Genomic DNA, 24,591 nt, shown 5'->3' on the forward strand with positions numbered 1-24,591 from the left:
AACTCGATAAGTGTTTGGGTCTGGGACGCGAGTCGGAGTCCTTGCTATTTGCAAAACACGGCTTTTGTTGACAGTCTGTATCCAAACAAAAGAAGGACCATAAAATTTCGAGCAGTGTGAAAGGCGCGGTCGTTTAGTCTTTCTTTCGTCCTGGTCGGACGAACATCGTGTTCGAGCTAGTGGAGTTTTTAATTCTTGAGTACAGTTTTATGCGTGACCAATGTTATATATTTTGTGACTCGTTAATTATTTATACCAACGACTTAATTTCTAAATATCTTTTAATAAACTAAATTAAATATTCTAAATCTGGAAATTTAAAGTAAATTATTAATTAGTGGTATAACATAGCATGATAAAGGGGTTTGAAACTTCTCACATCGTACTGAATACACAAACAGTGTCATTAAATTATTTCAATTTATTATTAATTAGGTCTCTCCAAGAGTAAACTTTTTTTAACAATCCCCGACGAATGGTCCACTTTATTTAACTAGTGAGAGAAGTAGTGAATCAAAGTGAACAATATCGTGAACCATAAATGATGCATTCTAAAGTGATCTATACTCGAGTGAGGGAATTTTGAAAGTGTGTACAGCAATTATCTCAGTGACATAATACCTAGGTAAAAAGGTGGGTGACGTTGGGACAGCTTCCAGTGAAACTGCAACTCGAAAGGAGATCGAAAAGGAGAGCGCATAAGTGCATCTGCGATAGTGCAGCCGCGCCATATCGCGTGAGGCTTGCAGCCAGTTTATTTAATTTTTCTGATAAAGCTTTGAAGATGTTTGTTCCGTGCATACCATGCCTAAACTGTGTGTTTCCGAGATGGAAGTCTGTCTCACCGGAACCAACTACTGTGTTTGGGCTGTCGTTCAAGTGAGTCTTTTTTTATTTCATTTTTTTTCTAAAATATTGTAAGAATGAAGGCTATGAAAATTGAAGCCTGATTGGAGATTTCTTGCAAGGTTATTGACCTGTTTACTGAGTCAACCTTTAATTGAGAACTAGTCTATTTAATTCACTCTGCTCTCATAGTTTACAATAGATAGTTTCTTTTGGTATTGTAGAATACATGTACACTGCTCAAAAAAATTATGGCATAGAAAAATTTTGGGCAAAAATCGGCCAAATTTGACTGATGATAACTCCGCGAAAAATCATCGTAGGATCATGATCTTTTTTTAAAATTACTGCTTGAAGTCCTGGCTATAAGACATTATGCATTAATTTTAGATTTAGTGCAGCTCTACTGCTGTAGCGCCTTAAATCTGAAGGCATGTTTATCTTACTGAAAACTGCAAAGTTTGACAGGATGCACAGACTTGGAAAAATTTTTTTCGGAGAAGCCGTTTACAGGAACATAAAATTGGATCCTTCCCCTTTAATTTAAAAAAAGAATCAAGTTGCTGCGATTTTTTTTCGCAAAGTTACAAGACTTCAAAGTAACCCGTGCATTTTTGTCATGTTGGCACTACCCGATGTGCTATGAAAATACAAGGGTTACTTTGAAGTGCTGTAACTTTGCGAAAAAAAATCGCAGCGACTTGATCTTTTTTTTAAATTGAAGGGGAAGGATAGAATTTTATGCTCCTGTAAGTGGCATCCTCGAAAAAAATTCTAGGAAGTCCATACATTTCGTCAAATTTTGGAATTTTCAATACGATAAACATGCCTTCAGATTTAAGGCGTTGCGGTAGTAAAGGTGCACTGAATATAAAATTAAGGTCCAGTATCTTAAAGTTAAGACTATAGGCTTTAATATAAAAAAAAGATCATGATCCTACAATGATTTTTCGCGGAGTTATCGTCAGTCAAAGTTGAGCGATTTTTGCCCAAAATTTTTCTATGCCATAATTTTCTTGAGCAGTGTATTTTAATATAAAACTTTTGCATTGACTTTTTGCAATCAGAGGAGAATTTCCTAGTGACAACATACATGCTTCGTTTTTCCTAGTTAGCAGGTTAACATGTATATCCCGTATCACGTGGGTCACCGAGGGCTCACGATACATATTTAATATAGAGCAGCTTGTGATCCATGCGATATTATTGGAAGTGGGTCTTTCAGCGCATGATCAAACACATTTTTTAATTTAAATTATTGAATTATATTGAAGTCCTACAGTTTTAAGTAATCTGTGGCATATTATCAGATAGCTTGATTACCTTGAATTCGGTACATAAACCTCAACTACGATACTTATGGTAGTGGCAATGACGAGTTACTAAATTATGCGCATAATAATTAAGTATCCTTATTAGTCGTTGATTTTACTGGAAAATTAGTTTGAAAATTGTCACAATTCAAGGTTGGCTCGTTTAAAATTTTATACATACACATGTATAAATATGTAAATTCTATTTCCTAATTCTACAAGCAGAATACTGGTTTAGACTCATAAAATATATGTTAATTCTTCGAGAAGAATGTTTAATCTTTCCAATTTATTTACGAAACGTAAATCATGGTAATTGGAAAATAATGTCCATTACGCAAGTAAGCGTAACTGACAACGAGACTTTGCAATGGAACTATCTTCTGTTTTTTCTTTTACACTGTGTAACCTACAGTGGCACCAGTGGCGAGTATATACGCCGCGTACTTCGAATAAATTTGCATGCATTGTCAAGAATTAATTTGCAAAGTGCATCGTTGATAATTTCATTTGAATATCAGAGAACTTCTCGAATATTGCAGGAATTGTGGAAAATCTGCCTTGAAATTTTGGCGCTTTACATCGTATACATTGAATGAGGTAAAATAAAATACAATAAACCGAGATTACATAAGAGGAAACTCGCGTAGGAAAATGTTCGAGAGCTTCTGCATTAGAGGAAACATTTAACTTAACGAGGGCGGGCGCATTATACTAATTACATATTGTAATTATTGTTATCGTGTCAGGAGTATTGAACTTCCTCGGCGAAAATGTTCGAACATGTGCCTCGACGTGCAGAGTATCTTGGAAATAATTAAATAAAATATTAACACATAAGCTCAGGATTAAAACTTGTTTTTTTAGATATAATTTTTGTTTTACAATAGAATACCACGTTTTTACAGCAATATTCTGTGTCTGATATTAGACATGTTAAAAGAGTTGGTTATTTCACGGGACACCTTGTATATATTTCGTGAGACCGAGTATAGATCGCGGGTTTATTTTGGCCCTGGTTTCCGCGTATTCCGTGTATCGGCGTCGTAGCGAATTGAATGTCTAATAGTAATCGATTTCCTATACAACTTATGTCCTTTCTCTCGCTCCGTGTTGGAACTACCAAGTGTTTAGCACTGACGTTCCTATTTTGGGGTTGGTAATGTTATTACTGTACTAATAAGCATGCTGCTCGACCCCAATTACTTGCACTTTATTCTGAAGGCAACAAGGGAAATCAAGTTGCTGAATTTTTTAAAAATGAAAATTGATGGATGGGATTAGGTACTGTGGAATTTTTTGCAACTAACAGAAAGGGTATGCATGTATTGTCTTGATAAAAAAAAGTTGAATATTGGAATTAAGAATAACTTATTTTTATTACCTAAAATACAAATGATAATAGACATGTCATGTCACGAGAAGAAAAACTGGTATTTTTTATTGTGTATATAGAATCTCAAAACGCTTCATAAATGTTCCAAATGAAAAAATATTTTTACACGTTTAAAAGGATATTGATTTTTCTTCTCTTTTTATCTCCACTGTCCATCGTTATCCTCATTACGTTGAAAATGTAGAGATATCTAGGTGTTTTAAGGTTCTCCTTTTGAGGGAGCTGTCTTAGTTCCCCACTAGGTCGCTCCAATGATTTTTCTTCCACCGAGGAACTTCACCAAAATTTCGCCATCCCATTTGGCCAGGCGGAGGAACTCATTCGGTGATGACTTTGCCTAACGAAGAAGGTGTTGAAGCGACCTCCATTAGATGCACGCAAATAACGGGGGAGGTGGGCATGAAAGCGTGGGTAGGAGTCCGCTAAATGGGTCGCAGCTTTTTGATTGAGCTTTCAGTTCTTGAACAGGGGAGAGCGCCCAGTTTGCTCACCTTTTATACCTCCTTTCACGCTCCTTCATTGTGATCCCTCTGGGGATGAAAATGATTCCTTAGTCGGACCCTCACAATGAGAGTCAAACGGAAGTTTCTCCTCTCGCCTTTTCTTTCTTTTATTCCGATCCAACCATCCTTTTCAATTACTCTTATCGGGAGCCACCCTGCAGGGGTAAACTTTCGACTTTGACCCGTTCTAATCTACTTTCTGTTCGAGCTATTTGCATACTCCACTCGAAAGGGAAACCTTATTGTGGGATTTGTTCCTAGTAATCAACGTATCGACGATTGGAAATTTAGCATAGGTAGTCAGGCTCAGGAGAGAAATCAGAGACTCTCAGCTAATTTTATTATTTTCAGTAGGCTACAATATTAAATTATAATTCAAATCTCAGTTAATGTTTCAGTGTCCACCAAATTAACTCAATTATTCGAAGTCTTTTATTTAGATACTCTATTAATTAAGGTAGAAGAAGCTCTTCTCGTCTCGCAATATCTGTCCAATTAAATTGAATCTGTCCACAATACTACCAGTATCCATAGAAATGCCACAGTATACACAAATGATAGACCAGTTTAGAGGTACGATAGACTATCGAGCACAAGGAGTAGCATCGATTAACAATAAGTTAATGCAGCTTAAAAGCCAGGGGAGATCGATTCGCGGCAGGGTCGTCCTGTCACGAACAGTACACTCATTAAAGGATTCTTTTCCCTGGAAGCGGAGGAGTCCCTTCGGAAGACTAAGCTCCGGGAAGAGGGTTTCCCTGTACTTTTCGGTCGGTCGACCGTCCTGGTGTTTGAGTTTCGCGATGTTCTCGTTCGACTTCGTCGCCAGATTGAATTCCATTAGACGCTGACACGGCAGCTCCGCGTCTGCAGTCGCTGCACCTACATTTAAATATTTCTTCCCCCCCTCCTCTGTTTCGCGCGAAACGAGCGGTCTTCCTTGACCTCCATTCATGATGGAATTAAAGCGAGTCCTTTTTCGGTGGAGCACGGGCCTCGTCTCGCGAAAGGTCAGAGGTCGAAGCACGTCGGCGTTCTCGGGAGTTGCCACGTTCCCACGGCAATATCTCAATCGCGACGCTTTAGAAATTAATTAGCAATTAAGCGGGATGAAGTACGACGACGTAGCGTTCTTTTAACACGTTCAGCGCGGCGGCGATTTTGCTAAGTTCACTGCCAGTCCTCGGGGACCGACGCCGCGCTCAACGTGTTAACGAGCTGTCGTACTTTTCCGCCGAATCGAATTTATGAAACGCCGTTTCAGAGTTGATTGCGATCGGGGATTGGCTCAGCGAGCAATTCTGATCAATGGACCAACTATAGGGGCTAATGGGAATGTCATACGTTTGCCACGGTGCGTATTCCATGGCAGTCTAGCGGAAATTGTTTCATCTTTGGCGGTTGAATTAATAGTTGGAACTTGCACGAATAATGTAAAATTAGTAGGTGAAGGTATGTTTAGAGATAAATCTTTGGAATAAAAATATAGCCTCTCTTGTTGGAATTACGTGTTTAGTTTTTACGTACTTCATACATATCTAGACCTGGGAGCCAAAGTGTATTACATATGCCACAGAAAACAAGTGGGTTTAATACACTCTGGTTCTGGCGTCCAGATATGTATGTCCCATATCCTACGACTCATAAAAATGGTTTCAGATAATAAAACAACAGTCAAAAATTGATATTCACAATTTTCGCCAAAAATTAATTAAATACGTCCTTGTCTTTCAAATAAATCCAGAAGAAAATTAAAAAACCAAAGCATACAAATTTTTATCTCAATATTTTGTTTTATTTCAACGAGTCACAGAATATTTACATTCTCTCCAACGAAACAAACAAGCACCACAAGCACAAGCATAAAAAAACAGCTACACGTTCGCAAAAACCTCGTCTATACACCTATCACAAGTGAACACAGCATCATCTTTCATATCTCCCAGTATTTTATCGCATTTCACCGCCTCGGGAACTGCTAAACCTCTTACCGGGTAAAGTCGCTCGAATAAGCGATCCTTTAACTATTTTCCCGAGCGTACTAGCTACCGCGTAGCTACTTCCCTCCTTTGGATGAAAACTTCTCTCTGGCGCGTCGAGTCATAACTTCTCGCGCCTCTGATACGACGTTAATTGCCCAGCTCCTCGGATTTCGCCCTCGATAAGCGAACTTAATTCACTCGACTGAGAAACGTATCGCCACCCTCGTCCCTCTGTTTCGCTCCTTTTTTTTTCGCGCGTTCGTTAAGTGGGAAGGAGGAATGGCTGGTCTCCATCGCAGCCGCTAATTCGTATGAATATTCAGGTGGCGCAGAAGTGACGACAGGAAAGGGACCCAGGGCATTCTGGAATCGGTGGAATTCCTGGTCGAGCGTTGTCAGTTAGCGATACCCCTTTCTCGGTGCTTTTTCGCGCTGCATATTGGCGGTGGCTTTTATTACGCACGCACGAATTCGAGTTAATTTCCGGGATGGAATGGCGTAGGTGCACACGCGCGCGCACACGACCTGGTTTCTCAGACGCAAATACGGCGACGCGATTTTATTAACGCATCTCTGCTATGTACACGAGTAAAACCCTCGCGAATTTTACGTCGCCAGGTTTATTGTCCTCCTGGTTGATTCATGGACCGAGGATGTGTCTCAGTGATACATGGGGAAAAGTTTCGCACTGTGCGCAGGGGAGGATCGATGATAGAAGGGGGTGAATTCGGGGGATAATTCTGCGTGACAAAATGAGGCGATATTGCGGTAAACGATTTTTGATGGTGGCTGTATTTACTTGCGTACACCTATGGACTTGATCGTAAGTGGGATCCTTGGGGATTGCCCAGTCTCAGGGTCCTCTCGCGTGAATTTTTGAACGTTAATGAATGGGGAACGAAGTTCTTCAATTTTGTCGTTTTTTTCGTCACGTTGAATTAGGTTTTCAATATTTTCTTGTCTGTTGGCTAACAGTCTGTATCTTGCACGATTTATTTTGTTTCTATTTGTACTAGAGCTCAGAGGTTAATGAGATTAATTTAATTAATATTATATAATATTATGCATATTATCGATGTATCTACTTTTTGTAACCATTCGATAATAATTGTTTCAGTAGATATAATTATTCGTTAGTAAATGCTGATAATTCTGCTTAGCGTGTTGACTAGTAATAAATAAGATGAAATCGTGGAGTTTGGAAGATGATAGGAGAATAAATGTGTTCGATAATTTTGTCTCATAGGAAGTGACTCGATATACGTTGGATATATTTGGGGAATTACGATTCATTACATCTTAGATTGTTGCTAAAAATTCACTGTAGGAAGCCTAGACTTTGTGGATCGGAAGCAGAGGGTTCGCCACAGTTTTTGTGCATTTAAGTAGATACTTTTTGCGCGTATCATTGGCACAAGTATTTATGTATTTTTGTGTTCCCTATTTTGTACGCCACCTGCAATATGCATATGTGTTTTCCATTGACGCTATTTCCTTTGTTTTAAGTACTACGAGGGAGGGGGCACACATTCCCAAGTCGTTTGAACGGGAGATTTTCATTTGTAAATGAAACACGAAGTGACCTTTTTGAACGTCAGCCTTTCTTCGTCCGTCAGTTCGTGTAAATGTTTTGCCCTTTCGCTGTTGAAATTTTTCATGAGCGAAGAAGAATTTTTCCAACTAACACGAGCCCTTTTATTTTGTGTCTCGTTTTTTCGAAGAGAACGCGAGATTTACATATGTATACACATTTCTCGCAGTCCGTGTGGGAATACACGTAATATCCTTTATTTAAATCCTTGTTCTCTTTTTTATTATGGTTGGATAACTTTCGAGCGTGGAATACAATACAAATTTTTTCCGATATTTGTTAACGGCAACTCCATGCGAGAGCATTGTACGTTCAAATAAAATCAGATGGTCGGCGAAGATCTCGACCTGGCTCAACCCTCTTATATTGCTCGTTTCTTTAGAAAAATCTGTAGATACATTCTACTCGCGTCTGTCAAATGGAGTGGCAAGGTAATACGATTTAAAAGTAGTTACAATGCGTGGGAAGAATATAGTGAAACACACTTCGTTCGATGAAATATAATTTCGATTCTGGATTGAGTTACTTTTTCAATTAATTTTTTGTAGAATTTGAACATGCAACCCTAGAGAAGTGATTAATCCATGAGTTGTTAATTATCGTGAAACCTATATTTCATATGTTAAAATATTGATTTTATATGTGATTATGTATGATTGGTAGAATATTTTCTGTAAGATCATGTTTTCAAGACTTCCCAAGTAATTTTAGTTTCACTTTTTATTTTACTTCGTTCACAATAATAGGATCTCTTCTTAAAATTCAGTAGATAAGGTCTTCCATAGACAGACAAATATCCTATTTTGGTCTCTACGCTCTGGGTATCCTCCCATCATCATCTTCTACTTTTTTCAAAATTCAACTACATCTCTACCACTTACAAATATTCTATCTAAAATAATTCAAAGCAAGAGAAGCAACTTTGAATGCTCTCTTGACTTCGTTCCAACCGCGATTCTCAACCCACGCTAGGAATAGTCTGCTAGATGATGTTTAACTTCCTCATTTTCTTCTCTTTCTCTGTCTCTGCAAATATTCGGGACATCTCATCGCTCGAACATTTGCATACCGACCGACGAGTGAATAATAAAATTCGATCGCGAAACGATACGTCTCGGTGGTTCAGCGAGGGAAAAAGGGGCGAAAGAGAATAACGAACGGCACAGACCGATAACCAGATACCCCTCGGCTTTAATCGGATGGGATTTGCGTCGGACGTTACTTCACACGGTTTCCCGTCGATATCGTATGATCCTGTTTAAATTTTCACAAACCCCGCGTCTCGCCGAGTCCGCGGCATTGGCGACCAAACGGTCACGAAATAGATCCCTCGTTGCAGGTAGCTTTGCTTCCCCACTATTTCCATTTTACATTACCGCGAGATCGATTTTCACATCGCTCGCAAACGCCGCCTTCATTCCTCGTCTTTTTTTGCTCGATAAGTAAGCCACCGTCGGCGTAATTGCTTAGCCCGTTCGCTTTAGAACGAGTTACATTAAGGGGTAATTCGAGGATGAACCGATCGATAGGACGTTTTCAGAATCTAAGCTTCGCTCGGCTGCTCTGTGCCCCTGACGTTCGAGCGAAGAGTAGATGACGAAGGAGCGGGACTCTAGCCGCGCCGTTATTCAAGCTCGCTGATGTTTGAGCGATGCAGGGCGATTGTTGAGCGACACGGTTCGATAAGGACGGAAAGTAGTGCGAACGGTAAGATAGGAAAATGGCTGGGGTGTTGAAAAGAGCATGGATTGGAGATTAACGAGGTTCCTGCATGCTACAGTTCGCGAGCGAATAATAAATCGTGTTGAAAAAATCTTGAATAGTAGGGAGTATCGATTGCTAGTGGCTGGGTCACTCGAGATTTTTGGGAGAGGATTGAGTGGACCAAGAGTGGACTCGAGGAAACTGAAATTGATTTGAACAAGTTCGAGAAGATTGGAGTGTGTTCGAGCTGGACGATTCGAGCAAGCTAGGGTAAAACCGAGTTGAGGTGGGATTACCTGGTTGCAGGCTGACGCTGGGGCTTGCGTCTGCGTTCACATATTGTGAAGACAGTGGACAAATTAATGCAGCAGGTTATATGTATATTGAAAACTGTCGTGTGTGTTTGGACACAAATGCAAGCCACAGCGCCAGATGCATGGAGGAAATCCTACCTTTAGAGTAGGTCCAAATGGTTCTGGAAAACACATTCCTGGACCAGTTCTGTATCTCAGAGCCAGACTAATCCAAGTCCACTTTTGTTATTTTTCAACAAAGCTGAAAAACGAATACGATTATCCATTTCTTAACATGGTATTTGAAGTAGTTTATACTATTAAAATTTCGTCACTTGTAGCTTAACTTAACCAAGTTCTTATTATTCTGATAAAATAAGGAGAAGGTAATAAGATCCTGTGAAAAAGTTAATTTAAAAAAATGGACTTAGGTTAGCCTGGCTCTGAGGTACAGAATTATTCTCACATACTCTGAATAAAATAACATGGGCCACAAATGACTTACTTAGTCACTGTTCTCCATCCGAAGGTGGATCGCAGGAGGATTCACGTAGGTGGACATCAAAGAATTTCACTTCTACTGGTTTCTATCTACCCAGTGTTCTAAGCTAGGGTTACGCCATGTCCTTTTGAAAAATAATCCCCGTCTTCCATCAGCCTCTCCCCAAGCCAACGAATTCCCTCTAAAATACCCTGTGTCCACCAAAGCTCACGTTCACAGAGCTCCGACCTAAAACCATGAGAACATTCTTCTCTTCTTCAGTCCCAAGTTCTTACTCTCCATACCATTCGAGAGCTCCATATGCCTTTGAAAATCGACTCTCTCATCGAACCAGTCACTCTTTCCCCTTTTGCCAGGCTCTAGCGAGCATTCCAAACGATATACACGAAAAGGATACAGCTTCCATTCTCAGACAGCATTTGCAACGAGATCAGACCTCTCACTCGGTATCGAGGTTCGTGTTCTCCTCGAGCTTTTCCTCGATTCACCGTCACAATAAGAATGCCTAGCCGTTTCGTCTGCTCCCCGAGTTTACCCCCCTTTGCAACGTCTGTGCAGCTGCTGACCGTCTCAGAGCACTTCTGTTATCAGCCTTCCGTCACAGTTCAGCTCGATCGTCGTCGCGACGTCGAGACTGTCTATGGTCGAGAGTGCATGCTCCGCGTCGCGATTAGGAAAAGGGTGTGTTGTGTGCCCCGTCCCTCGAGGGCAGCCAGCCCTTTGAGACAGATCGTATACCACCATCTCGGTGTTTCTCGTGTGCATTGTAGGTTGCTCGGATTGCGGCCGGAACTAGGACAACGGGTGCATTTCGCAGCGGGCACGAACTTACGGTGCCGCGAAGATAAGAAACAGTCCGATGATTCGGAGGACAGGTTGGCTGCGAGAGGGCTCGCTCTTGTACATCTTGCCCGTGTGTGACGTCACGTAGATGATTATATCTTTGCCTAAAGGAAGTTATCTGAAGCCGTGTCTATGAGTGTGCATGGTTTAAGGGTTGCCCAATGAGTACTGTCGTTTCGCGTGGAACGTTTCAGAGTGGAGGGGCGTTTTTCAGGTACAGAATTTAGAGATTATTTTTGAGAGATGGGAGATGGAGAATGGAGTAAGTATGGTGGAATTTCGATTAACTGGGTCTCAGTTCTTAATTTTTGCTTCTTTTATTTGGAACAGTATGTGTTTGGGGCAATGGTACCGAAGCATTGAATGAAAATATGTATTTCAGGGGTTTTGCATTGAGGTTAATCGAGGTGCTACTGTAGTTCAAGTAATAGTCATAACTTGAGGAAACGACAGTACTTATGAGGTGACCTAGTAGAATCGTTTTTAGATGGTCAGGCAGATTTGCAGTAGGTAATATCTCTCTGGGGGAAACCGAATGGGGCCTCTGACGAATGCTTTTACTTTTGACTGAATGTGATAACCATATAAGAACAAGTTATTGAAATTACATAGTCTCTAATTCAGAATGCCTCTAGTGTAAGAGAGACCAAATAATTTCATACTTACAAGGAATATTACCCAACATGAATTCTCAAATCTTAATAAAACTTGACACCCATGTAAATATTAGACACTAAATATTCGACACTATGTATTTTCCTAGCGACAATTTTAAAACCCTGAAATCTAAAAATCATAAAAAATCTCCGATGTCCAAGAAAAAACATAGCGTAGATGATTCTGTTCTATTTAAAAATTCCATTTCGTATCACTTAGAGAGGTGTTGCTGAAACCACAAAAGAGGTAAATGCTGAGAGTTCCCGTTGTTTTACAGTTTCGCGATTTTTTCCCCTCGTTCGGTTACTCTCGCCTCTTGCATTTCCACTCTCAATCGTTCAGATGCGAGTATCGCGACTGATGTTTTATTAATGACAAAAAAAAAATTGTATGCATGGAAGAGGTGAGCGAATTGCGATGCACGTGGGTGGGCGAGTGTATTTTGATGGACCAGGTGCCTGTAGTTATCGAAAATCGGTATAGATATTTTGTATATCGATGGAAATTCACGCTTTTGCAGAGGTGTTAGTTGAAAATGTAGGACACGGCAGAAATAATGGCCATGGTGTCGGCGTCCAAATTTATGCGATTGGAATGCTGAAAATTTCAGACTGCAAATGCATATTTTCATCTGATCTTGAAATTTGAGGCTGTCTTCGTTTTTTACATTTTTGGTAAAAAGACAGACAGCTTTTTTGTGGAAGTTCTTCCAGTTTCAACCAATTAAATTGCGGACAGTTGCTTTTGGAGCTGTACTACTCCTTTTCTTCCTCTCCTGTTAGAAGGTGCTGCTTACTGACGAGAGATGAAGTAGAGGAAACACAGGAAACCTACAAAGGAACTCTACACCGCCTAATTGGTCAAAATCTCAACAATTTCTGCGAAGTAGCGGTGCGTCTATGATACCTGACTTCTCTTTCCTTTATTCTTTAACTCAATGGAGTTCACAGAAACAAAAATTCTGTTCTTTCAAAATAGAGGTGAAGTTTAATAATTTAATGTTACCTTTAATTTAGAAATAATTATAGATAAACCCTGAAAAGAATTTTCAAATTTTTTCTGTCATTAATGGACACAAAAATTTATTGTAATTGCTTTGAAAAAATGTTCAGTATTTCTCTGCGATCCGTAACGTTACAATATCCAAAATTGACGAATATCCAAGCGTCGGCAAAAGCGTGTCGGAAATGATTAAAAACCATAGCCAATTTACAGTATTTGCTCCTTCCTTTTTTGGATATTGAAATCGCACTCTGGTTTGCTCTCATCAAAGATTTACGATGCCACTGCGAAAATCAAATAGAAACATAGGATCCCGGCTCGACCAGAACCAATTCAAACTGGCAGATCCGATCAAACATTGGACAAAGGGACGGAAATTACCACAGTTTTCGACGATCGATCGATTTAACATCGGAATTCCGCGATGACTGATGGAAACTTCCAATTGGATCGGCAAGTTTCGCGACTTCAGCAACTGAGTTCAATTAAAATTACATGCGTTGTTTGCTCGTCGAACGCTGGACACTTCGATGAAGTCATTAAGCCTGATTGTTCAAAGATGTTTCCTATCCCAAACATTTGCGTATTTACGCAAAAAGCACCGTTAAATAGAATTGTAAGTCCTTCTATCATTCTATAACTTTTTTGACTATCTTCCACCTACGTAAATTTCTGAAATTGTATATTCTCATGCCTGATCGAATTACGTTCAAAGAATGACGCGTTCTAATTAGAATTTTACTTTTAGTTGAATTAATTAATTCGTCGTTATTCTACTATGTTTTTTTCCTTCTTCCTGGAACTGGAAAAGGGCTGAAGACAAGCGTTCCACTTTGCACGGAACCATCTCGAATTGTTTCCATTAACTCGAATAATGGGTCGGTTCGCTGCGGAAATTCCTAAATTGCGACTGTCAGTTCCTCATTAAATTATTTCAAGGGATTCGGCTGAAACGGAGAAGCCGCGCGCTGACATTTCAAATTTAATCAGCCGGGCGTGCTTTTATTCCGCTGCTCCCTGTTCGTTGGCAAATCGAGATTAACTAATAGGATAAACATAATACGGGTCGTCACGTTCGAACGGGTCGCGTGAACGCTCAGTGAGTACGTTCTTGCGTGAATTTTGAGCGGATGTGACGATGTCCTGATCATTTCACGGTAGCGTGGCTGTTCTTCAGATTTAATAGATAATAAGAGGGTTATATTGGTCTGAAGGTCAGAGGGAAAGGTGCTAACTGAGGGATATCTTTTTTTGAGAAATATCTATACTTACAAAATATTTAAAATGTATGTATGTAGATACTTTAAACATTTATTTCTTTAAATTCCCTGGATTTCTTACCATCAAGCGCACTATTTCACTTAAAAAGGTTTGTCGATCAAGAAATACGATGAAAGTCGAAAAATCTGATTCTCAAATATGTTCTAGTGAATAAATTTATTTGAACTTCGATTGCCATTTTCTTACTGGAGACTGTATCTCTTCACAGCCCTCTAGGGAGGTATATTCCTTAAGATACATCTCTTAAGTCGATAGTAAAATATTCTACAGATAGTTGAAGGGTTTATGCCACCTGGTGAATACGGTACTCAAAATCTCTTGTAAATGGCATTGCACTCGTAAAATCGCGGAGGATCCATTGATTGAAGATTGACAGCCTCACCATTTCTACCTTAATTTCTTCATAGGGTGTTTGTGACGTGGGTCGTTTCGAATTCAGTGTAAACTGCATTTTATGATCAGTATGCTGCGAGCGCATTATGCATGTTCCATGCATAATGTTTGTTAGTCGCGATTCATGATGGAACACCGTCAAACTTCGTAATTTGGGCGACTCTGGAGTTCGCGAAGGTGCTTCATAAATTTCGATTAATCTTCGAAGTCGTGATTTAATTCTCCTCGCGACTCGCGACGCATGTGCGACTGCATTTTTATTTTTTAAGCGTATAAGAGAATTTTTAAATTAAACAGTACTCTATTTTACAAGTTGTAGACATATTTTGAAAACTTGACGAGTAGTGTTGGATAGGGATTAAAGAGTTAATATGGATGCAAAAAGTTGTAATCAGTGTGGTATAATAAATTTATCCTGACGGAAAAATGTGTTGAAACTTTTCCAGTATCTAGTACAGTTAATTTACTTACAGATTTATTTTTGTTTGACAAATATTAGATAAAATATCACTCATAATTGTGTAAATTCTGTAAATTATGCAAAAGCCTTTTGTCTCTAGAGTCATACATCACTTGTTGAGAAAGAAGACTAAATAGCATGTTAAATTATGAACTTCGTAAATTTCTAAATTTACTTCAAGTAAATATTCCACACATTAGTAAATAAATCCACATCTTATTTTACGATTCATTTTTGCACATACATAATTTCTCAACTGATGTCAAATCGGGTAATTCTGACGACCCTTGCATGGTTTTCAGTTCATTGTTAGTCTACCCGCAGCTAGCCAAATTTTGACCCTGCAATTTGCATTAGTTCCTCATTATAATAAACATATGAATATTTTAAGCAGGTTCCAGCAAGTGTCAAATACTTCTGGACGCTAGTATGTCCCTCATTCGCATTTCAATATCCGCTCCGTGACGCAACCGCAATATCGATTCCGTTTCATCTCGTCCGCGGTTTGTCACAAAATTTAATCGTTCCTAACGTGTTTCCCACCGTACACATCTCCCCCCTGTATTATGCATAGATGCACATATTTACGCAGGACGACGACATAGAGAGGAAAGTGGGCAAGCTCGTGCGCGCGTATAATATATTCACGTGCGTGAGGATTAAACTGGGCGACATGTAAAACAGGTAAACCGGTGGGTAGCGCGCGGGAATAAAGAATCGTGTAGATATAACTTGAAGCGTATTACGTATGCGCATAATTTAGTACAGGCCAGCCTCGACATTTTTGCAAATATAAATCCGTGACTTCTTGGGAATGCTTGCGTGCCGCCTCGTGATTTGTGGACCGTCACGACTATGACGTTGCCATCGTCGACTCGTACGCTTGGGGGTGAAGGAAAAATAGGGGAATCCGAAGGGAACCATTTGTAATTAGTATCGTAATTTGTTCCGCTGTCTGGGAATACGAGACTCGCTTATTCTGGGCTTGGTGTAGGAGAGTTACTGATGTGCTTGGTTTTAGGGATGTTTTTCAGAGTCGAATTTGAAATTGAGTAGGAAAGTGAGTCTGTTCCAGGAATTAAAATGTGAAGAGCAAGTGAATACACTTGGAAAATTGTTAAGGAGTTGGATAATTAACTGTTTTTAATTGTTTGGAGATTTGTGTATTTTACAATTTGAATATTTATGTATTTGAACATTTGAAAATTTGAATATTTGAATATTTGAAAATTTGAATATTTGAAAATTTGAATATTTGAAAATTTGAATATTTGAAAATTTGAATATTTGAAAATTTGAATATTTGAAAATTTGAATATTTGAAAATTTGAATATTTGAAAATTTGAATATTTGAAAATTTGAATATTTGAAAATTTGAATATTTGAAAATTTGAATATTTGAAAATTTGAATATTTGAAAATTTGAATATTTGAATATTTGAATATTTGAAAATTTGAAAATTTGAAAATTTGAATACTTGAATGCTTGAATATTTTAACCTTTTTCTGATAGACTCCGTCTAACACAGCATAGATTTCAATCTAGTACTCAAACATTAAAAAATAATCAAGTAACAATCGCAAGTCCTTTTATCTTGACAAGTACAACTACTCTAATTTTTTCCTGCCTATTATCGAACACCCTGTGCATATACTCCCTCTCAAATAGGTGATTATTTTCTCAGGTTGTATATCTACGTCGTCCACAACGGAAGGGTTAAGGGAATTATGAGGTTAGATGTTTCTCCGGTGAAAAATGTATCGCAAGAATGCACAGCGAGTTATAAATACGCGTTTTAAACGGATGGCGAGGAGTACTCGCGTGGAAAAGCAAAGGATTTCAGTAGACATGACTCCGCGATTTTCATTCAGCACCGCTTCGAATACCACCGTGGTTGCCACTTCAGTTTTCTCGCGCTTCACCTAGCAAACGTCTAAACCTTGAAAGGGCAACGATATTTTACCCCTTGGTCTACCGTCTTGGATTTCAACGTAAATTACTCGTCTTTCAGGTTTACCTGCTTCTTATGATTGTTCTTTTCTCTATGGTGGTTCGAGTTTATGTATAGGTAGATGTATTTCAAAGAAGCAGCGTTTTTACACAAATAAACGTTATTAGACGGAGTACGAATATTATTATACGATTTATGTTACTCGATCTACGCTGTCAATTATAACGTACGTATCTTGGAGTTAAACATCAGGAAATATAAAAACAGACTCAAAACTTCATTACTATCTTTTAAGTTTATTTGTCACGCTATAATCACTGGGAGTACTGTCACCGTTAGCCTCCCGATTCTAATTTTAAACGAAATTGTTCACAATGAATTAGGTATGTCAATCACTTAATACTGTTTTTGTTATTCGTCTAGATTACATTAAAAATTCTATTTCATTTGATTCATACTTGTGTTTATTAATGTTATTTATAATCGTGTAAATAAGACAATCGAAATTGCTGGAAGAGTCTTGTTCTCTTGAAATTTCAGTTCTCACCCTTTCTTCTTTAAACCTATCCCGCGGCTTTTCATTGCTCGCAAAGCGCCTTTTTCAAGTCAACTGGAAATATCCCGCTGTGCTAATCGTTCGTATCGATTATTTCGCATAGGAATGGGGCTACAACATTCCGCTTTGAATAATGCAAGCTGTATAAAAGACGAAACTAATCTCTTGCATAAATAGTGCAGCAATCATTAATCGATATTGGTTTATTATTTCACAGCTTCGTGTTAGGAGATTTATAAATATTCCGTATTCATTTATTACTGGTTATTTGTGAGAATACAATGTATACAAATGATATGAAAAATAAAATTTAATTTAGGTACAGCGTACAGTTCTCTATTTTACGTGGAATGTAATTTCTGAATTAATTTCTGGATATTATGAAAAAATTACAGAAGAAAAGCATACCGAGAAGATACAGTATACATACTGAGTAATTAAGTTCAATTTACTTGGCTTTTTGTTTACTATTTCAAGAATTTCTACCAAACACATAGTAATGAATGGGAATTCGAGGAACCAGTGAGTATCGAATATTTGCCGTTCGAGTTATATCGAAGAGCCACGAGGAAAGAATTCCACGTAAGGGCGAAAAAGAGGCCCTTGTGTTAACCTATTTCAATATTGACAAGCATTGATTAACCTTAGACGAGATAAACGAAAGAAAATAGTTTCTACAAACAACCGAAGTTAATACTTTCACTCGTGATCAAATATTTGGGGTGGTAGTAAAGAACTTTTGCCTGTACAATGCGCAATTTACTTGTAAATGAATCTTCAGCTTTAACGACTTTTATTTTACATATTGAAAATTATTTCACTCGTGAAAAGAAATAGAGATAAAATTAGAAAGTAAATTTCACCTAAATTTTTCTAGTTTTTATTTACATCTAAATTAGAAAATAACTCTGTGATCAGTTCTTTCACAGTGTCATATTTGTCAACCATTTGTTAGGCAACCACATAATAAATAATCATACAGCTTATCATATGCTGTACATATATGTATATATTATAAAGCTTGATATTCATTTAACCCACCCCCAAGCAACTGTCCATCAACCATCTGTCAGCCATTTGTCGAAACATTCTTCAGTGGGTTTCGCACGGTGATATCCAGACAGCGTTTAAATGAAACGGAGAGTGTGAATATCATCATGCAAAGCCCACCGAGGAATGTTTCGACAGACAGCTGACGGACGGTTGCCTGCCACAGACTAGATGAATAGCAAGTCAACGCATTCAGGGCGACAACGAATTTTCTGAAACGTTCGTTTCTGTCGACGTCCGGGAAAGTTAACAACAAAAGCCCATATCGCCGAACTATCCAAAGTGTCGGTAGTTGATTGTGATGCAGGAGGTTCGCAGAGTAAATAAAAATGTTCGATAGGCACTTTTTTATTAGCAAATATCCACGTTGAAAAAGTAAAAGCAGCCCTTGGTTTTAGGGCTGCAAAACATATTTGTTTCAATATGTAGGAAACAAGTAGGTGCAGAGGGAAAGTTTAAATTGCAGTTAAGTTACTTTTTTTTCTATACTTTTTAAACGAGTATGTTCTATCTGCTTTCAATTTTTCTGCATTATATAATATATAAAGTAATAATAGATAAATAAAGAAGTTAAAAGAGAGTTAAGTGCCAAGAGCTAGGTTTGAGAGAATATTAATAATTTGACTTTTTGTTTTCTAAATTATGTCACTTTTAGTTTTTATTTCTAATTGAATGGTATATATTTCAAGATTGTCCAATTATCACATATGGGTTCTAAGCATATACACCTGATACTAGCATTTTAACATATATTAGTACATAATTGATACATTCTTCAAACTACCCTTAGAACATAAAGTGTTAATATATTCGCGGAAATAACTTCCCAAAACTGTCCTATTTTACACTCTTCAAAGACCCCTGCCTATCAGGCCGCATAATCACAGAATATTTCCCTCACAGTGACCCAGCCGCTGTTGTCACGCAGGAACAATGGCCCACCTGTAGTCCGCGCTGGCAAATAGGCGTACCGACCACTGCCCATCCGCGGATCCCTTTGCATACATTAACTCGTTAACTCTCGTGTCCCTTATCACCGCACATACTCGACTTTCGCGTCAACGCGGCACCATGCCCTCCGAACCCGAGGCTCACACTGCGTCCTGGCCTCTTCTTCACGTGCACAGTATCTTGCCCACGCGTTTCTGCCCGCTCGTCACGCATTGCCTTCGCTTAACATTCGATCCCCCGATCGAAGATGTCCAGCATACGCGTCGTAAGATCCGCGGAGAGCAGCCAGCCGAGGGCTTCTTAGGCCGTGCTCTCTCTGGCAAACAAAAACAAGCACCGCAGGGTGAAAGAAAGGGGCGCAGGGAGAGCGAGAGCGACAGGGTATCTCGCAGCAGAGAGAGAAGAAGGCTCCACACGTGTCTGCCCTTCCTGCGTCACACGTTTCCCCCGACGCTCGGTCACGTAGCGCAATCTCCAATTCGTCGTTCCGCGGCATCGGTGTTCCTCATTCGCAGCGTCCGTGTACACGGGCACAGACGGAATCCGTCGGAGGGCGCATGTCTGACCGACGACGGCTAGGAGGGCGCGAGCAAGAGGGTAACGCGAGGGTTAGAGGGAGACGAGAGCCCAGTGTTAACCCCCACTTTGCCTCTCGTGGCATCCGCCACTGCCGAGCCCTGGTCACTAGTCCGACCAGTCTACCCTGTCACGGCGCCTTACGCGTACGCTCGCTGTTCGTCGGCCCTTTCTCTCCCCCGTTGCTTCTCGCGGTGAAAAATGACGAGGAAATAGCGGAAGAAAACAGAGACGTAAACAGTCGGAGGTTCGCCGGTTCAGAGGGGGATCGAGAGGATAGACGCGCTTGAACCGCGTGCACGAGGACACCTGATCGAGATCCATCTTCGATCCACGAATCCATCGGTGCTCCGTGTTTACAGAGGAGCTGCGTGTCGCGGGAACTCGCGTTGGATCTAAATTCATCTGAGCCCATCTGGCCTGCTCTCTCCCTAGTGATCTTAAATTATAGATTACCTCGTGAACTCTAATCTCTCCGTTCGCATACCATCTCCCTATCAAAGGAAGCACGTTACGATCTTAGAATGTCTCCTCACGTTGCCAACTCCGCTGGCACGCGGTCAGAGCGCTGAGTCGCCAAGAACGAGCCGGCACCCTCGAGGAGCCTCGACAGCCGCTGAGATGAAGACACGTCGGATCCTAGCGCGCGTCCCTCTCCGACGCAACGGCCAGCGACTGGTGCACGCGTGTCGCTTTGGAGTTTCGTGGGACGACGATCGACGGGAATCATCATCGCTCCAGTCGCTCAGGAATTAAGTTACGGGGCTGGAAAGCCTGCCGATCGATGCTGCTAGTCACTCGAGAGGAGAGAGTCTCGGCGAGCGAGAGAGACACGCGGTCGTAGAGGAAGCGACTGGAGGAGACTTGCGATAGCTCACGTGCGTCGAGGTTCGCCGAGGTCGCCGACGGTTTCTGGCGGACGCGTGACCTTCGACTGTGGTTCACGCGTCGGTGACCACTGCGCTCGCCGGTCTGTCAACCCTCCAAGACACGCTTGGATCTTCGACGTCCTCTCGGGACTTCAGGGGGTTTTAGGAGATTAACCCTCGAAGTGTCGTTCTCAGGTCTTGAGTCGTAGTTGAACGCTCGCGTTTGAACTTTCACGGCGTGGTATTCGGGGGTTTGAAGCCTTGGTAATCCTGACATCATTTGGCTGAAAGTTGTCTAAAGTGATGGACGTGGTCGATTCGAGCTGTCACTGTGTCCATCGTTTAGCTCTCGTCTTTGCCTAATTAGACACAGGTGTCGATTATTGAATGCAGTTTATCGCGATTTCGGAAACGAGGAGTGATTGTCGCGTTTGATTTAGTGTTGGAGATGGAGCATACACTTCGACTTCTGAGGCACCAGGCTAGAGAGGAAGAACTAGGGTACTCTTCTGGGCCAATTTGCAGACGACGTTCGAAGACTGAAGTGGTGATAATGTCTCCTTTGAAGAAGTTGCTTTAAAGCTTAGAAGAATTGCTACAGTATTGGACAATCATCTATAGTATTACTGTTTTTTTCTGGGGTGTGAGAACGCTGGAGGAACAATTGTTAAAGACAAGTGTCAAGCTGGATTGAGTCCTCGATACTTGGGATCGTTTAGTGAGAAGAGATTAATGAGTGATTTTACTGCAACAATGACTCCATCAGTGTCCAGTTTTCGATATTTGAGACGCTGAAAAATTCCCTGTTGTCTGGTCACCCACGCAAGAGGCGTTTGTTCCACGTGTTGAACCCGCCTCGCCCGAAGATGAAGTTACAAGGTGAACGCAACGATAAAGGGGAATAGTCTGGAACAAGGTTCATCTATCCGCAGGGCGGAGGTGGCGCGCTTAATTTGAGAAAGTGTGATCATTGGGAACGGTGATGAGGAAATTCCGCTGGCTCGGGAAAGAAGCTTAAATTGCGAACGCTGGCGGATCGAGGACGTCGTTTCCACGTGGCGTCGGATGTGTGTCCCGGATCGGAATGTAATTTTAGCGAACGGAACCCCGCCTCTGCCCTCGAGGGGACTATGTAAGACCTTGTAACTCCTGTCTGCGTCACGTTTCGAAAATTACAGCCACTAATTGATCGACCGTTCTCCCGTGATAAAAATTGATACCACCTTAGCAAGGGAGCATCGTAAAATATCGAATAAACTGCGTGCTTACTAAAAACAGTTATAAACAAGGGTGAGACTAGCCAGTGATTAGACCAAAGGACCTCAAAATCCACTCAGTGACGAAACACGTGGACTTAAATATGAAAAAACTCGCGATCAAGATACAGGGTAGGCTAACATTCTTCCTAAGTCAAGTCGACAGTGTTATGTTCAATTAATCCATGTGGTAACTTTTAATAACCCTAAGAACTTAAGTAACAAACAGTAGACAATCAACAACGTTCAACCTCTGACATCTAGCTCTAATAACAGACCAGCACACATCAATTATGTGAATAGTCGAAGCACTCTGAGCAATCTCTCTCAGAAACTTGAAACAAGCTCAGCAGAGAGTCAGCAGCAGGCAAGCCTGTCCAGAGACCCAGCTTGGCATTCGAAGTAGAAGGATCTCGGTAAATCGAGGGCGTAGGAGCCGAGGACGCCGAGGTGACTTATGATGGGCTGCAGACCGGCAGCTAAGTCGAAGGTGGAGGAAGGGTGCGGTCGCGGGCAGCTCGAGGCGGCTTTCTCGTCGCCGAGGTGTACCGAGGTCATCGAGCTTCCCACCGAGACGACGATCGTTCAGAAACGAGAGGATCGGGGTCCGCTCGGCGTCGGCGAAACGGACGAGGAAGAGGAGGAGGAAGAGCTGGCCATAGCGGGATCGTGGACTCACGGGCTGTCCGTTTGCGGGAACGAGTCCAAGTTAAGCAGATAGCTGCCAAGTGAGGATGCAGAGGTTGCGCTCGACCTTTAAGAGGTCGCGCACCCCGACGGGAGCGGAGATGAAGTCACAGTCGAGCTTAGAAGTGCCGAAGCAGGTCAGGTCGGCGTCGTTCGACGAGATCCAGCTCGAGGCGAAGCGCCACGACGACGTGAGGGACGTCAGGTCCGTGAGGACCACTTCGTCCTCGTCGTCCTCTTGCTCGCCAGCGAGATCCCAGGACTCCGCGCGCGGGAGGCGAGCCTCGATGCTGAGAGTGCCTCAGCTGCAGAGCGGCCAGCGATCCAAGAGCTTCGACGTCTGCGAAAGAAGCTATGGCTCCTCTTCCAGCCAGCAATCCCTGGGCGGCGTGCGACGCCCCGAGACGCCGACGATCCAAGTCTCCGGCTGCTACCACTGTGCCTGCGTCGAGGAGTATAAAAACCTCTACTCGAGCAGGGACGACGACGAGCCTTCGTCAAGGGAGGACGAAATCGCGGATGAGGAGGATGACACCTCGGAGGACGACGACTCCGAGCTGGAACCTAAAAGCGAGGTCGGCAGCCCCGAGATCAGGGTCACCTTGACGACCTTCGCTGAGAGGGACGCCGACGCTCCCGAAGAGACAGTCGAGCCTGAGCCTGTCCCTCAGCCTCCTGTGCTCCCAGAGATTGTGTCCGAAGTGGTGCACGAGGACACCCCCAGCGGCGAGCTCAGAGGCGGCCTGTTTCCTGAGAGGCAGAGGAGGAGGTCCGTCTCCTCGCCGAAACTAGCGCGACAGGAGGCTCTCACCTCGTATCCCATCGAGCTGCCGATGGTGGTGAGCTCGACAGAGGATGAGGAGAAGCTGGAGGATGACGACGACGACGATGACGAGGACAATAACGTCGAATCCAGCAAGTGTAAGTTCGTCGTCAGGGACATCTTCCTGACGGTGCCCGAGCTGAAACGAGACCGAGCCGCCTCCGTGGACTCTTGCTTCAATAATAAGAATGGGAGCGGCGAGAACGCAGACACGCTGACCGTTCCTCAGCAGAGCATTCGGTCGAAGAGCGTCGATATTGTGCTGCCCACCGAGGCGCAGACAAGGTACACCGCTCTGCTGCCTGGAAGCGAGACTCGACCTTCAAGAGGGTGGGTACGTCTGGTGAATGGAACAAGCACCTTGTTCCGAATACTTTGAATTTTCTGAATGTTCGCGGCAACCGCCTGCATCCCGACGGGTGGTTATGACTTGGACGACGCTTTTCGAGGGGGAGTGGGTGAACCTGTGGGAGTCGATGATCAGCTGCTAGGGTAGGGTGGATGTTGATGGTTAACCCTTTGCCTTTAGGGTAGTTATTTCTAGGTATTTTCGAGGCTCTTTTTGAAATGCAATTTCGTCGAAGGTTTGTTTCTCTGAAAGCATGCATGAGTTTAGCGGGCAAGGGAGGCATGTCCTTCCGATTATTGTCAGTCCTTTGAAAAATGAACTTTTAGGGAGAAATCTGTCGTGACTGCTTGAAATGTCGAGTCACTATTCGTGAAGCGGTTTACGGTTCTTATATTGCAGCGGATGTGTTAGTGAACTTGACGCAGAGAGGCATTAAATTCTTAAGTAGACAGTTGTTATATGATTAATGGAATACATGTGTCATGGTTAGCTTCAAACAAAGATGAAGATAACTGAGTGAATTATTTGATTGTTTTACTTAATATTAATTATTAAATGATAAAGCAGGAAGTTCGTATTTATCGTATGAAGTATGAATCATGTCTATAAAAAGCAAAGGGTTAATCAATTTTCTTTAATAATCGCTTCTGGGTGTGGACTAAGAAAATCTTGATGCAATGGGTTAACCATCTTTTCTGTCGATTTACTATAAATCGATCTCTGTTGGGAATAGCTTCATTAAACCTCCAAGATAT

At 41.6% G+C, this 24,591-nt stretch overlaps 2 protein-coding genes across 6 annotated transcripts in view; both read left to right on the top strand.

The window, feature by feature from the left end:
• Positions 1-541: 541 nt before the first annotated feature.
• Positions 542-17,219, top strand: LOC143177334 (uncharacterized). The gene is made up of 3 exons (XM_076375209.1): positions 542-571; positions 626-879; positions 16,453-17,219. The coding sequence occupies exons 1-3, from the start codon at positions 542-544 to the stop codon at positions 16,565-16,567; spliced, it is 399 nt and encodes a 132-aa protein (XP_076231324.1). The 3' UTR covers positions 16,568-17,219.
• A 5,415-nt stretch (positions 17,220-22,634) lies between these two features.
• The window catches only part of Rdga (retinal degeneration A), a 49,852-nt gene continuing 47,895 nt past the window's right edge, over positions 22,635-24,591 (top strand). For all 5 annotated transcript variants that reach the window (XM_076393437.1, XM_076393438.1, XM_076393436.1 and 2 more), the window contains exon 1: positions 22,635-23,817. In XM_076393437.1, the coding sequence (XP_076249552.1) occupies positions 22,712-23,817 (1,106 nt within the window). In that variant the 5' untranslated portion in view covers positions 22,635-22,711. The remainder of the gene's footprint in view (positions 23,818-24,591) is intronic.

The sequence above is a fragment of the Calliopsis andreniformis genome, chromosome 3, assembly GCF_051401765.1.
Source record: "Calliopsis andreniformis isolate RMS-2024a chromosome 3, iyCalAndr_principal, whole genome shotgun sequence".
In the NCBI taxonomy this organism is placed as follows: domain Eukaryota; kingdom Metazoa; phylum Arthropoda; class Insecta; order Hymenoptera; family Andrenidae; genus Calliopsis; species Calliopsis andreniformis.